This window comes from Musca autumnalis, unplaced genomic scaffold, assembly GCF_047663935.1.
Source record: "Musca autumnalis isolate F117 unplaced genomic scaffold, ASM4766393v1 scaffold_4, whole genome shotgun sequence".
Lineage (NCBI taxonomy): Eukaryota > Metazoa > Arthropoda > Insecta > Diptera > Muscidae > Musca > Musca autumnalis.
Genome location: NW_027411977.1, coordinates 91,901,871 through 91,915,309, shown reverse-complemented (window position 1 = coordinate 91,915,309; position 13,439 = coordinate 91,901,871). Strand labels below are relative to the sequence as shown.

Here is a 13,439-nt window from a genome sequence, read left to right as displayed (position 1 = left end):
CGATATGCTTAAATTCAAACAACATGCATACGTTAAAGGCAGATCAGTGGAAACCGCATTGCATGAGGTAGTACACCACATAGAAAAAACCTTAGAAATGAAAATGTACACACTTGCTGTATGCATCGACATCGAAGGCGCTTTCAATAACGTAAGCACCGAGACACTTATCCACTCCTTAGACGAGTTTCAGGTAGACAGGGCCTTAAGGAACTGGATAAACCACATGCTAAGGATAAGCTGCGGGCTATACGACGTGAAAATAAGAGACAAAGTTGGACAAGGAACGCCACAGGGAGGGATACTTTCACCTCTGGTGTGGGTTACCACCATAAACAGTCTCTTGAGGACCCTAACCGAAGAAGGATTTGACCCAGTCTGCTACGCAGACGACGTTATAATACTTCTGAGGGGAAAGAATCCGATTTAACTCTGTCGAAGAGCAGAAACGGCTCTAAAAAGTTGCTTTTAACTGGGCCAGGCCGAGAGGTCTGAACGTCAACCCGGAAAAAACAGAATTATGTCTATTCACTAGAAAAACGAAAATGGGACACTACGAGGAACCAGTTTTTCTAGATAAGACAATAAATATCTCCTGTACAGTTAAATATCTAGGAGTAATTCTGGATAGGAAACTTAAATGGAAAGACCATATACAAGAAAGGGCTAACTAGGCCCAAATATGTTGGTCAACCAGCAGAAAGGCGATAGGCTCAAAATGGGGGTTCAATCCTAGGATGATACACTGGCTATACAGAAGCGCAATTAGACCAATTCTAACGTACGCGTCTGTGGTATGGTGGACAGCCATGGACAAAAAATGCAATGTGGAAATATTGCAAAAGGTCCAAAGAACATGCTGCCTAAGCATTAGCGGAGCAATGAGGACCACACCGACTAGCGCTCTAGAAACAATTTTGTTTGTACACCCAATAGATATTCAGGTAAGGTATGAGGCAGCCATCGCAGCTGTAAGGCTAAAGTCGATGAGCGAGTGGATCGAAAAGAGCCACCAAACATACCACCAAAACATATTAAAGGTCACAACGGGTGAATCTATAAATCAGGTAGTATCGGACCGTATACCTGAAACTAGTGAAGTAGCCTTGTGTGAAGTGTCAATACCTGACAGAGACATGTGGATCGGGGGAGCTGTAGCACAGATTCCCGCTGGAAGCTGTGGGTTTACGGATGGGGCTGTGCTAGGGGGGAGAACCGGACTGGGTCTTTATATAATGGAACCGGAAACGGAAATCTCCCTCCGTCTGCCGGATCATAACACGATCCTGCAGGCGGAACTCCGGGCGATAACAGAGTGTCTGCTTTGGTTTGATACTCACACAAGGCCTACCACTGTAAATATCCTTACGGATAGCAAAGCAGCCATTAGAGCTATATCAACCAAGACAGTGAAATCTAGAACTGTCTTGGAATGTATTAAATCTATAAATAATTACTCCCAACACGGTAAGGTAAACATTATATGGGTACCAGGGCATACCGGGATTAGGGGTAATGAAATAGCAAACTCCTTGGCAAAACAAGCCAAGGAGCAACCCACGGTAAGTCTAGAAAACGCTAAGCCGTTTAAAGCTACGCGACTAGAACTAAAGACATGGGCAAAAAATGCACATGTATCCCTCTGGAGTAGTGAAGAGAAGGGAAAAAACACAAAAATCCTATGGGGAAACCCAGACGAGGACAAAACAAAAGAATTACTTTTACTAAGTAAAAAAGATATTAGTAGACTGACAGGAATCCTTACAGGTCACCTAGGTCTAAAAGCGCATCTGCACAAAATAGGTTGTGCAGAAAACAGTGAATGCAGAGCATGCGGAGAGGACGACGAAACGTTGGAACATTACCTCTGCCATTGTCAAGCCTTCACAAATCTGAGAACCCAGTTACTAGGGAATGGCATTATACCAGGACTCGACCAAATTAGGACAATCGAGTTCAAAAAGATCAGAGACTATGTAAATAGGACAGAGATCCTAGACTAAGTCAAAAAAAAAGATAATCCTCCATAACCCAAAAAATTAGAGCGCACAACAGGCCTACTTATGGCTTAAATGTATGTCCACATGGGTATGTGGTGATCTAGGATCACCCCTCTTATCAACCTAACCTAACCTTTTTTTTCATTTCATATATTTTTTTTTTAAATATATTTTTATTAAATCGATGTGCTTGAACTTTTTTATATTTCAATGGAATAAACGTTTATTTTAGTGATTAACAGACAAAAGATCGTTCATCCATGCTACATCCATGAGAAAAACTGTCGAAATATTATAACCCTAGTGTATATACCCTATTTAGACTAAAGGCCGAGAATATAAAAATCTGACACCATCGGTATTGAATTTAGCAGAGTTCTGGAAAAACACATTCCAACATGATGGAATTTCTTACTATACTGTAAAAAAGAGGAAAAATTACTTGATCCAATAGACAATAATCCAATAGAAAAATTTCAAATAAACAAATTATGAAAAAAATTATGTCATAATAGTTGGCAATGACTTTCTTTATGCTTGTTCTTTTTTCACTTTATTTAGTTTAGATACAATTAATTCTATAAAAATTAAGCTAAATCCATTTTATGATTTTTGGTAGATTGTTTTCTGTTTTCAGTTTTTCTGTGTTATGTTTTTAGTATAATTTACAAAATTGTTTTGTTTTTCTTTTCCATTTTTATATTAATTTATAATTTAATTTCATTTCTTTTAAGGTCCTTTCAGATTTCTGTTAGCTAGACTATAAATTATTAAAATTATATTTAAACAATGTTTTTTTTATTTCTGGTAAATTACAAAATGTACAATGCACAAATGTCATACTCGAGTAGTTTCTTTGGTAGATTGTTTTAACAAAAGTTATGTTTAGTTAACAAACAAAAAAAAAAACAACATGATTATATTTAGGTGTTCAACGTGTTTATAAAGCTATGTTAGAGAAAACGACCGGAACATAAGGCTATAATAAATAGGAAAATATTTATAAAAATGCTAGAAGCACTGCCGCATAATTCAATATTGCTTTCCTGTAATTGAAGAAAAATAATATTAATAAATTGTAAAAAATTGTTTGTATTTTTGTTTTGTTAATATTTTGAATTCAAAGGATTTTCCATGGACCTACATTCTCAACTTACAGCAACTTGCGATTTTTCTTCAAACCTTTTTTCAAAGTCAAAAACAATTATTTAAGTAAGCAGCAACTTACCATCATGAAGCATTATTATGTTCATTAGAAAAAGCTTAAAATTATGAAAAATTATAAAATATGTATATAATTTGTTTACGATATTTTATAAAAATATAATGTATGTATGTATATGTGCATTATATAAAATACTTATATTTAATATGGGTGAATAATTTGCAGGTATGAAGAAATATAAGATGGATTCTAAGAATCTGACAACATAAGAGCATGACATGTTTATGAACTCCGTTTTGATAGGAATAGGATTTCATATAAGAAGCAGTTTTCGAAACAATCCACTGACATAGGGAAAATAAGCTATTGAAATATCCACGAAAAACATACAATAGCTGTAAACAGGACCACAGGCAGTACAAGTTTCCAAAGATCCTCGAACAGACCTTAAACAGTAAATAGACCAAAATGTTGAACTTTTGTGAGTGGGCCGGTATGACCCATTTCCTAACTTAAACGAAGTTTGGATAAAATATTAAGTGACAAAATATTACGTGAAATTTGGACCAAATCTGTTGCACCGTAACGCCCATACCATGTTAACGAATATTTTTGAACTTTAGTGGAGGAGGTACCGGAAGGAGTGGACGATTAGTACATTTTCGAACTTCGTCTAAGATTTGCAGAAATATTACGATATGCAAAGTTTGGTACAACCCAGTATCTAGTTCGAATGTTGTAGCGTTTTTAAAAGGTTTCGGGTCATTTTATCAGGAAGTGAGGACTTGCCCCTTAAAAAAATTTGTTACCGTCGTAATGGGAGCAGAGACTTGTATTCACCCATTACCAAAAATCAAAACGATTTGATAAATTGCAATTTTGTGTGGAAGATATCCGAAGGGGTGGACCGATGTACTCCATATTCGAACCTGATCGATATTACGATGTACAAAATATGGTTCAAATCGGTTACTTCCTTCGAGATTCATAGTGCGCACTATTTTAACGAAAAGTTTTGAAATTTTGTGGGGGAGGTACCTGAAGGAGTTGATTATTATAAAGACCAAATTCTGGACCGAATCATTTGATCCGTTCGAAAGTTATCGTGCGGTCTAGTCAGCCAGACAATATATAAAAACTTGGATTGTACCGTTAGGTCCATATTTTGGTATATCCTCCATATACCAAGAAAGGATCTATGTTGACGATTTTTCGTAGAGAAGTTTTATGACCACTGGGAACCCTAAATGCCAAATTATAGCTAGTTCGATATAAAAATGTAGCTAATAACGTCAAAATATCTGAAATCGGGTGGTACCATTATAGTGAGGCTACACAAAAACGTGCATCGATATATCCCATATTCGAACTTGACTTGCCTATTGAAAAAATAAACTCAGGTACAATAGTATAGCGTTCTACCTCAATTATTGCAAAAGCTATAGTGATTCACCAGGGTGTTAAGCGGATGCATGTCGGTCTAGTAAAAAGGGACACCATACATACGTTGTTATTTACGCAATTCATACACAGTACAGGTAATTGCTCGATCTATTTTGGGAGAGTGTGACTGTAGGTCTGAGTCGGGTAAATTCTCCCGTGAGCAGCTGAGAAGTCATCCCGCTGTCGGACGATAAGATGGACACCACAATCGTACCATCTAAATTGAACTCTGAGGCGTCCTCCTCAGTATCTCGAGGAAATAAACATCGGTCGCGAATGATATACCGCACTTTCCATGCATGAGGCTTTGGTATATGATGCGGTCGATGTACAATTCTCCCATATCTCCAAAACCACAATAAGTAGTAGTGCCCAGGAAAGAAGGGACAGCACGCCTATAAAAAGCGGATTCATGGACAAATCCCCATGTGATGTTTTGCTTCGCTTAATGAGGCGCTTAGGGAGCAAGCACCCTCTCGTTAAGAAGCATTCGCGAACGGATTTCGATCCCTGGTTGGGAGGTACTCACAAATCCAGAAAAGGCTCTTATAGAGAAAGAACCCTCAAGTTAAGAAGCATTCGCGAACTATACCCGATCCAAATAATTCCAAAACACCGAATCACTTGCGGACACCAGTAGTGTCTGCGGCTAGCCAGGGCAATGCGACTCTATCCGCCCCAAGAACTCGTTCGGATCCCAAGAAAGTGGCTCCCGCTCCGAAATCAGAGAAACCGGACGGGCTGACGCAGACGATGCAGCCACACAAGGCCACAGCTAGTGTGACTACCGCTTAAGCTGCTAGGGGAGACATGAGCTGCAAGGGTTCTGAAGCGTAGAGAATGAGTAGAGAACTGGTTAACAGATAACTGAAAATTCGATGGCACCAAACAATTTCAGCCGCACCGGGAACTTCAAAGCAAGCTAGTGACACGAAGACTTCTCAACAGGTGTGTATGAATAGAGTGCGGTCTTCTGAGGATCTACTGCAAGTTGCAACGAAAATTGTGGACCGTCCGTCTGATAATCACTCCACTTCGTACGCGAAGGTGACCGCTTGCCAGACAGGTAGCTAAAGGCAAAAGTTCCGACATCCATCTGGGGAGAGGTTATGTAAACCATCCAAACCCGCTAGAATGATCGCCTCAGACGACCTTCTGGTAGCAACCATACATCAGTATAATCCTGAAAGCAGAATCAGCAAGCATTAGTGGTTGCTGGCGAAAAGTCTGTGTAAGGTCGTAACTTCTGACGATGTGGACTAGAGGAAGACAGACTTTGACAAAGCAATTATTTTTAAGAACATCAACGTCATCAATAAATGGCTCTGGGGCACTTTGGGAGAGCTGTAAGCTAGCCTAGATGCCATACAGAGTTGCAGCCACGACAACTCGAATGTCGCAGAGGTATTAAGGATGGTCTTCAAGCAGAACAGAGGTCTCCATACCAATAGATAGCAGTTAGTAAGCACCTTCAAGGAGAGGGGAACCGTAATAAAGTTCACAATAAAAAGGGAGAATTACACGCAAATTATATTAAGGACTGTAAGGAGGGGTTGGTGTGACTTCCCTTCTGCATTCCGTAGTCACAGTAATGAACGTAGGCTGGAACATAGTCTTTGCGGGGTGCAGACGTTCTTGGTCTACCTTTAGAAAAGATTTCACAATGTGCAAAGATTCTGCCAAATTGTGCACCCAATTCGTAAGTTATTGTGGTCGTCAGTTATTTTAGTAGGTGCCGCCAGGCGATTTAAATCTTTTGGGCCATTATCGCAGGAAGTATGCACTTGTCCCCAAAATCTGGACCGCAAGAAAAACCTGCTGCAAACATTTCAAAACTATTTGAGAGATGTCCTAAAATTTCATTTGTGCGACAGATTTGCGAACCAGACATATTTCTGGAAGAAATATTACGATGTGCAAAATTGGGACACCATTTTAGCAAAAAATGTTAACTTTTTTGGGAGAGGTACCCGGTGAATCCATTCGAAAATTATCGTGCGCACCAGACAGACGGACAGGACTAAATCGATTCTAAATCTAAATACGTTAGTACATGCGGGGTTTGAGATCAAAGTTCTTCGAAAAATCTATGGTTCAGTTTTTGTTTGACGATGAATATTTGAGCCCACAAGTAGTATTTAAAAGCTAGTTACAAAGAAAAAGGAAAAAGGTCTTGATCGGGCTTAACATGACAATGTCCAGGACTTATCTTGGTTCATCTTACATCTCATGTGAATACTGACTTCCCCTTGGTGTCACCTTAGTAACTACGTTTAACTTCTGTTAATGAATGCGTCATATATGTCAACCTTCAGTCAGTAGCAATACGAAGCATAAAGGAAAATATCGGAAGAAGAGGAAGAGCGCACTTTCAAAAAAGAAGGAAAGACCAGGACAAAACAAGACAAGAGGAAGAACACATTTTTAAAAGAAAAAGCAAATGGCAGAAAAGCGTGAGAGCAACTCGAAATGTACGGGAGCTAAAAAAGGGTCATAAAATTTTACCACAATATAAAATACCAGATTGAAGATTATAATGAAGGCACATTATCCTGCAAAGATGATGATGGGAATCTGGTAACTGACACAGAGTGCGTACAGAGGCCCAGGGGTGAGCACTTTGAAGCTTTTGTTATCAAAAATTGGTGGCGATGAAGATACCACACAACCACCTAGCCAAAGTTATGTCAGTAATAAAACGACCGCAGAACAAGGTAGCAAGAGACATGCTCATAAGGAATATGTGTCAGTTGAGAAGACCTATAACATCAGATCGACACTTACCACCTGCTCGTTTCAAGCCATCTCAGAGTCTTATATTACTCGAAAGCAGTTAAAATCAGAAAGAATCTTTCCAAGGTTTTTAATGCCAAACAAGGTTTCAGACAAGGTGACGACAGCCTATCGTGTGATCTGTTTAACAGATTACTGGAAAAGTTCATATATGACCAATATGTCTTCTTATATGCGACACAGAAGGGGCTACGAGGTCTTCTCATAGAGATCCAAGAGTTCTTTTCACAGAAGACCAAGAGGTCTTCTCATAGATGACAATGAGGTCAATTCATAGGAGACCCAGAAGATGCCAAGAGATCTTCTCATAGAAGGCCAATAGGCCATTAAATCCAAACTATAACAAAAGAAGACTTATAATAATGGGGCTAAGAGGTCTTCTCGTTAATGAGTATTATCATAAAAGCGTTAAAGAAGACATCTACGTATAAATAGCGAAGAGATCATATTATAGGTGAAAAAGAGGATTTCTTATAGATCATCACGACGTATTTTTGTAGGAGACCAAAAATAGGCAGCAGATCTTCCTCCTCATAAACGACCAGGACATTTTCTCATAGAACACTAGAAAGTCTTCTCATTGCAGAGAATTTGAAGTACTATCACAGAAGAGACCATGAAGACTTCCCACCAAAAACCCAAGAGGGTTTTTAATATAAAAGATAAAGCGATAAAGGTCCTCCCATAAAAGAACAAGCGGTTTTTCATAGGAGATCAAGAAGAGGCTACGAGATCTTCTCATAGAATACCAAAAGTCTAGAAAGTCTCCTGATACACCAATAGGTCAAGAGTTCTTCTCATATAAAACAAGTAGAAGAACAAGAGGTCTCCTCATAGATAAACAAGACTATTTTTCATAAGAGAACAGGACGTTTTCTCTCAGAATGCAGTGAGGTCTTCTCATTAAAAACCAAGAGGTTTTTTTATAAAAGATAAAGCGATATTTTCATAGAAGGCACACATTTCTTCTCGTGTAAGGCGAAGATATGTTCTTATAAATAACCAAGAGATCTTCTCATTGGAGACCAAGAAGAGACTACGAGATCTTCCTACAGAATATACCAAGAAATCATAGAAGGCCAATAGGTCTTCCCATAGAAAACCAATAGTTCTTCCCATAGAAGACCAATAGGTTTTCCCATAGAAGACCAATAGGTCTTCCCATAGAAGACCAATAGGTCTTCCCATAGAAGACCAATAGGTCTTTCCATAGAAGACCAATAGGTCTTCCCATAGAATACCAATAAGTTTTCCCATAGAAGACCAATAGGTCTTCCCATAGAAGACCAATAGGTCTTCCTATAGAAGACCAATAGGTCTTCCCATAGAAGAACAATAGGTCTTCCCATAGAAGACCAATAGGTCTTCCCATAAAAGACCAATAGGTCTTTCCATAGAAGACCAAGAGGTCTTCCCTTAGAAGACGAATAGGTCTTCCCTTAAAAGACGAATAGGTCTTCCATAGAAGACCAATAGGTCTTTTCAAAAAAGACCAAAAGGTCTTCCCATAGAAGACCAATAGGTCTTCCCATAGAAGGTCAATAGGTCCTCCCAAAAGCAATAGGTCTTCCCATAGAAGACCAAAAGGTCTTTCCATATAAGAAAATATGTCTTTCCAAAGAAGCCCAAAAGGTCTTACCATAAAAGACCAATAGGTCTCCCCATAGATGACCCATACGTCTTCCCATAGAAGACCAATAGGTCTTCCCATAAAAGACCAATACGTCTTCCCATAGAAGACCAATACGTCTTCCCATAGAAGACCAAGAGGTCTTCCTATAGAGGACCAATAGGTCGTCCCTAGAAGACCAATATTTCTTCCCATAGAAGACCAATGAGTCTTGCTATAGAGGACCAATAGGTCGTCCAATAGAACACCAATAGTTCTTCCCATAGAAGACCAATAGGTCTTCACATAGAAGACCCATAGTCTTCGAATAGAAGACCAATATGTCTTCCCATAAAAGACCAGTAGGTCTTCCCATAGAAGACCAATAATTCTTCCCATAGAAGACCAATTGGTATTTCCAAAGAAGACCAAAAGTTCTTCCTATAGGTCCTCCCAAGAGCAATAGGTCTTCCCATGAAAGACCAATAAGTCTTCCTATAGAAGATCAATAAGTATTTTCATAGAAGACCAATATGTCTACCCATAGAAGACCAATAGAACTTCCCATAGAAGGTCAATAGGTCTTCCCATAGAAAACCAATAGTTCTTCCCATAGAAGACCAATAGGTCTTCCCATAGAAGACCCATAGTCTTCCAATAGAAGACCCATAGTTCTTCCCATAGAAGATCCATAGGTCTTCCCATAGAAGGCCAATAGGTCTATCCATATAAGTCCAATAGGTCTTCCCATAGAAGACCAATAGGTCTTCCCATAGAAGACCAATAGGTCTTCCCATAGAAGACCAATAGGTCTTCCCGTAAAGGACCAATAGGTCTTCCCTTAGAAGACGAATAGGTCTTCCCCTAGAAGACGAATAGGTCTTCCCGTAGAAGACGAATAGGTCTTCCCTTAGAAGACGAATAGGTCTTCCCTTAGAAGATGAATAGGTCTTCCATAGAAGACCAATAGGTCTTCCCATAGAAGACCAATAGGTCTTCCCACAGAAGACCAATAGTTCTTCGCACAGAAGACCAATAGTTCTTCCCATAGAAGACCAATACGTCTTCCCATAGAAGGCCAATAGGTCCTCCCAAGAACAATAGGTCTTCCCATAGAAGACCAAAAGGTCTTTCCATATAAGAAAATATGTCTTTCCAAAGAAGCCCAAAAGGTCTAACCATAATAGACCAATAGGTCTCCCCATAGATGACCCATACGTCTTCCCATAGAAGACCAATAGGTCTTCCCATAAAAGACCAATACGTCTTCCCATAGAAGACCAATAGGTCTTCCTATAGAGGACCAATAGGTCGTCTAATAGAACACCAATAGTTCTTCCCATAGAAGACCAATCGGTCTTCTCATAGAAGACCCATAGGTCTTCCCATAAAAGACCAGTAGGTCTTCCCATAGAAGACCAATAATTCTTCCCATAGAAGACCAATAGGTATTTCCAAAGAAGACCAAAAGTTCTTCCTATAAAAGAAAAATAGATCTTCTAGAGAACCAATAGGTCTTTCCATAGAAGGCCAATAGGTCTTCCCATGGAAGACCAATAGGTCTTCCTATAAAAGATCAATAAGTCTTTTCATAGAAGACCAATAAGTCTACCCATAGAAGGCCAATAGGTCTTCCCATAGAAAACCAATAGTTCTTCCCATAGAAGACCAATAGGTCTTCCCATAGAAGACCCAAAGTTCTTCCCATAGAAGATCCATAGGTCTTCCCATAGAAGATCTATAGGTCTTCCCATAGAAGGCCAATAGGTCTTTCCATAGAAGTCCAATAGGTCTTTCCATAGAAGTCCAATAGGTCTTCCCATAGAAGACCAATAGGTCTTCCCATAGAAGACCAATAGGTCTTCCCATAGAAGACCAATAGGTCTTCCCATAGAAGACCAATAGGTCTTCCCATAGAAGACAATAGGTCTTCCCATAGAAGACCAATAGGTCTTCCCATAAAAGTCCAAAGTTCTTCTAAGAGAAGACCAAGAGGTCTTCTCTTAGAAGACGAATAGGTCTTCCCTTAGAAGACGAATAGGTCTTCCCTTAGAAGACGAATAGGTCTTCTATAGAAGACCAATAGGTTTTCCATAGAAGACCAATAAGTCTTCCCATAGAAGACCAATAGGTCTTCCCACAGACGACCAATAGTTCTTCCCATAGAAGACCAATAGGTCTTCCCATAGAAGGCCAATAGGTCCTCCCAAGAGCAATAGGTCTTCCCATAGAAGACCAAAAGGTCTTTCCATATAAGAAAATATGTCTTTCCAAAGAAGCCCAAAAGGTCTTACCATAAAAGACCAATAGGTCTCCCCATAGATGACCAAGAGGTCTTCTCTTAGAAGACGAATAGGTCTTCCCTTAGAAGACGAATAGGTCTTCCCTTAGAAGACGAATAGGTCTTCTATAGAAGACCAATAGGTTTTCCATAGAAGACCAATAAGTCTTCCCATAGAAGACCAATAGGTCTTCCCACAGACGACCAATAGTTCTTCCCATAGAAGACCAATAGGTCTTCCCATAGAAGGCCAATAGGTCCTCCCAAGAGCAATAGGTCTTCCCATAGAAGACCAAAAGGTCTTTCCATATAAGAAAATATGTCTTTCCAAAGAAGCCCAAAAGGTCTTACCATAAAAGACCAATAGGTCTCCCCATAGATGACCCATACGTCTTCCCATAGAAGATCCATAGGTCTTCCCATAGAAGGCCAATAGGTCTTTCCATAGAAGTCCAAATGATCTTTTCATAGAAGACCCATAGTCTTCCAATAGAAGGTCCATAGTTCTTCCCATAAAAGATCCATAGGTCTTCCCATAGAAGGCCAATAGGTCTTTCCATAGAAGTCCAATAGGTCTTCCCATAGAAGACCAATAGGACTTCCTATAAGACGAATTCCCATAGAGGAGCAATAGGTCTTCCCATAGAAGACAAATAAATCTTCCAATAGAAGGCCAATAGGTCTTCGCATAGAAGACAAATAGATCTTCCCATAGAGGAGCAATAGGTCTCCCCATATAAGAGAAGGGGGTCTTCTCATAGAAAAGATCTTGAAGTATTATCATAGAGGAGGAGGACAAGATGTCTTCTCATAAAAGACCAAGAGGTTTCCTAATGAAAAGGTAAAACATATTCTCAGACCTGTTTCTCCTCACAGAAAACCAATCGGTTTTCTCTGCTTACCGAAGAGAAATAGTTTAATAGTTTTATTTTCTGAAAACCAATAGCTCTACGGAAAGGTCAAGCCTTAAAGCTATAGGTCTATTGCTCAGAAAACCAATCGGTTTTCTCTGCTTACCGAAGAGAAATAGTTTAATAATTTTATTTTCTGAAAACCAATAGCTTTACGGAAAGGTCAAGCCTTAAAGCTATAGGTCTATTGCTCATATCAACACAGGTTATTCCAACTAGGAGAAGTAAAGTAGAAGATCGACGCGTTTAGAAATCTATTCTTAGTTCGGCTTGTGGAACAAAACTTTCTGTGTAGAATATAAAGTAATCAAAGTAAATTAATATGACAGCATTCTGGAATGTATAACAAATCATAAAAAATTGTTTTTATGTTTCGATGACGGTTTCCGCAAGTACAGCTTATGTCAATGGAGTTCCATTTAGACAGCGTGAACGAAACTTGAAGCTCAAATAAACATGATATGGTTTCTGAAAATAAAATATAAATTAGTAATAAATGCAAATAACATCTACATATATGTACATATATTCACACATATATTAAATAGCGTCAATTTTGGTAACAATTATATGTAATCATTTTGGCCTTAACAGGCTTTTGGATTATAACTGATAAATAAATGAAATGAAAAACGACAATGCTCAGTGTACATTTTAAACGTATTCGAAAATATATGTATGTACTCGTACATATTTATGATGATTCTTACAATAATTATTTTTATATAGGTATATAATATAAAAATATATCTGTAAATCATACAAATTAAATATTTATGGGAAGATTGTAAGCAGGTGCTAAAAATGCATGTATTATGATTTGATGTGCGAATTTTGAACTAATCATTTGTTGAACAATATTTTTATATATTAGATTCTAATAATATTTACACTTTTTCGAAAATTAAAAGTTTTATATGTATAGTTTACTTATACTAGCAGCTCTATAGAATTTTTAACATACATAAGTATATATATTAAAAAATTTATTAATATATATACCATGTTAAATGTTATATCTGAAGTCAGAATCATTATATGTCAGAATAATTACAGTTATGTACATTATTGATAACGCATTATCCGACTTCATGACATAACCGTATCTGTTGTAAAATACATGAGCTGAAAACTTGACAGATCATACTTATGAAAAAAACGTTTAACTGCATATTAACGGCGATAGTAGCGACGAAGACGACAACATAACGACGATGTTTTTGCAATTTATTCGCTT

The 13,439-nt window shown here is 38.4% G+C and overlaps 1 protein-coding gene across 4 annotated transcripts in view; it reads right to left on the bottom strand.

Moving 5' to 3' along the window:
• Nucleotides 1-2,526: 2,526 nt before the first annotated feature.
• The window catches only part of stj (voltage-dependent calcium channel subunit straightjacket), a 168,729-nt gene continuing 157,816 nt past the window's right edge, over nt 2,527-13,439 (bottom strand). For all 4 annotated transcript variants that reach the window (XM_073984681.1, XM_073984682.1, XM_073984683.1 and 1 more), the window contains one exon: nt 2,527-3,046. In XM_073984681.1, coding sequence (XP_073840782.1) covers nt 2,954-3,046 — 93 coding nt within the window. In that variant the 3' untranslated portion in view covers nt 2,527-2,953. The remainder of the gene's footprint in view (nt 3,047-13,439) is intronic.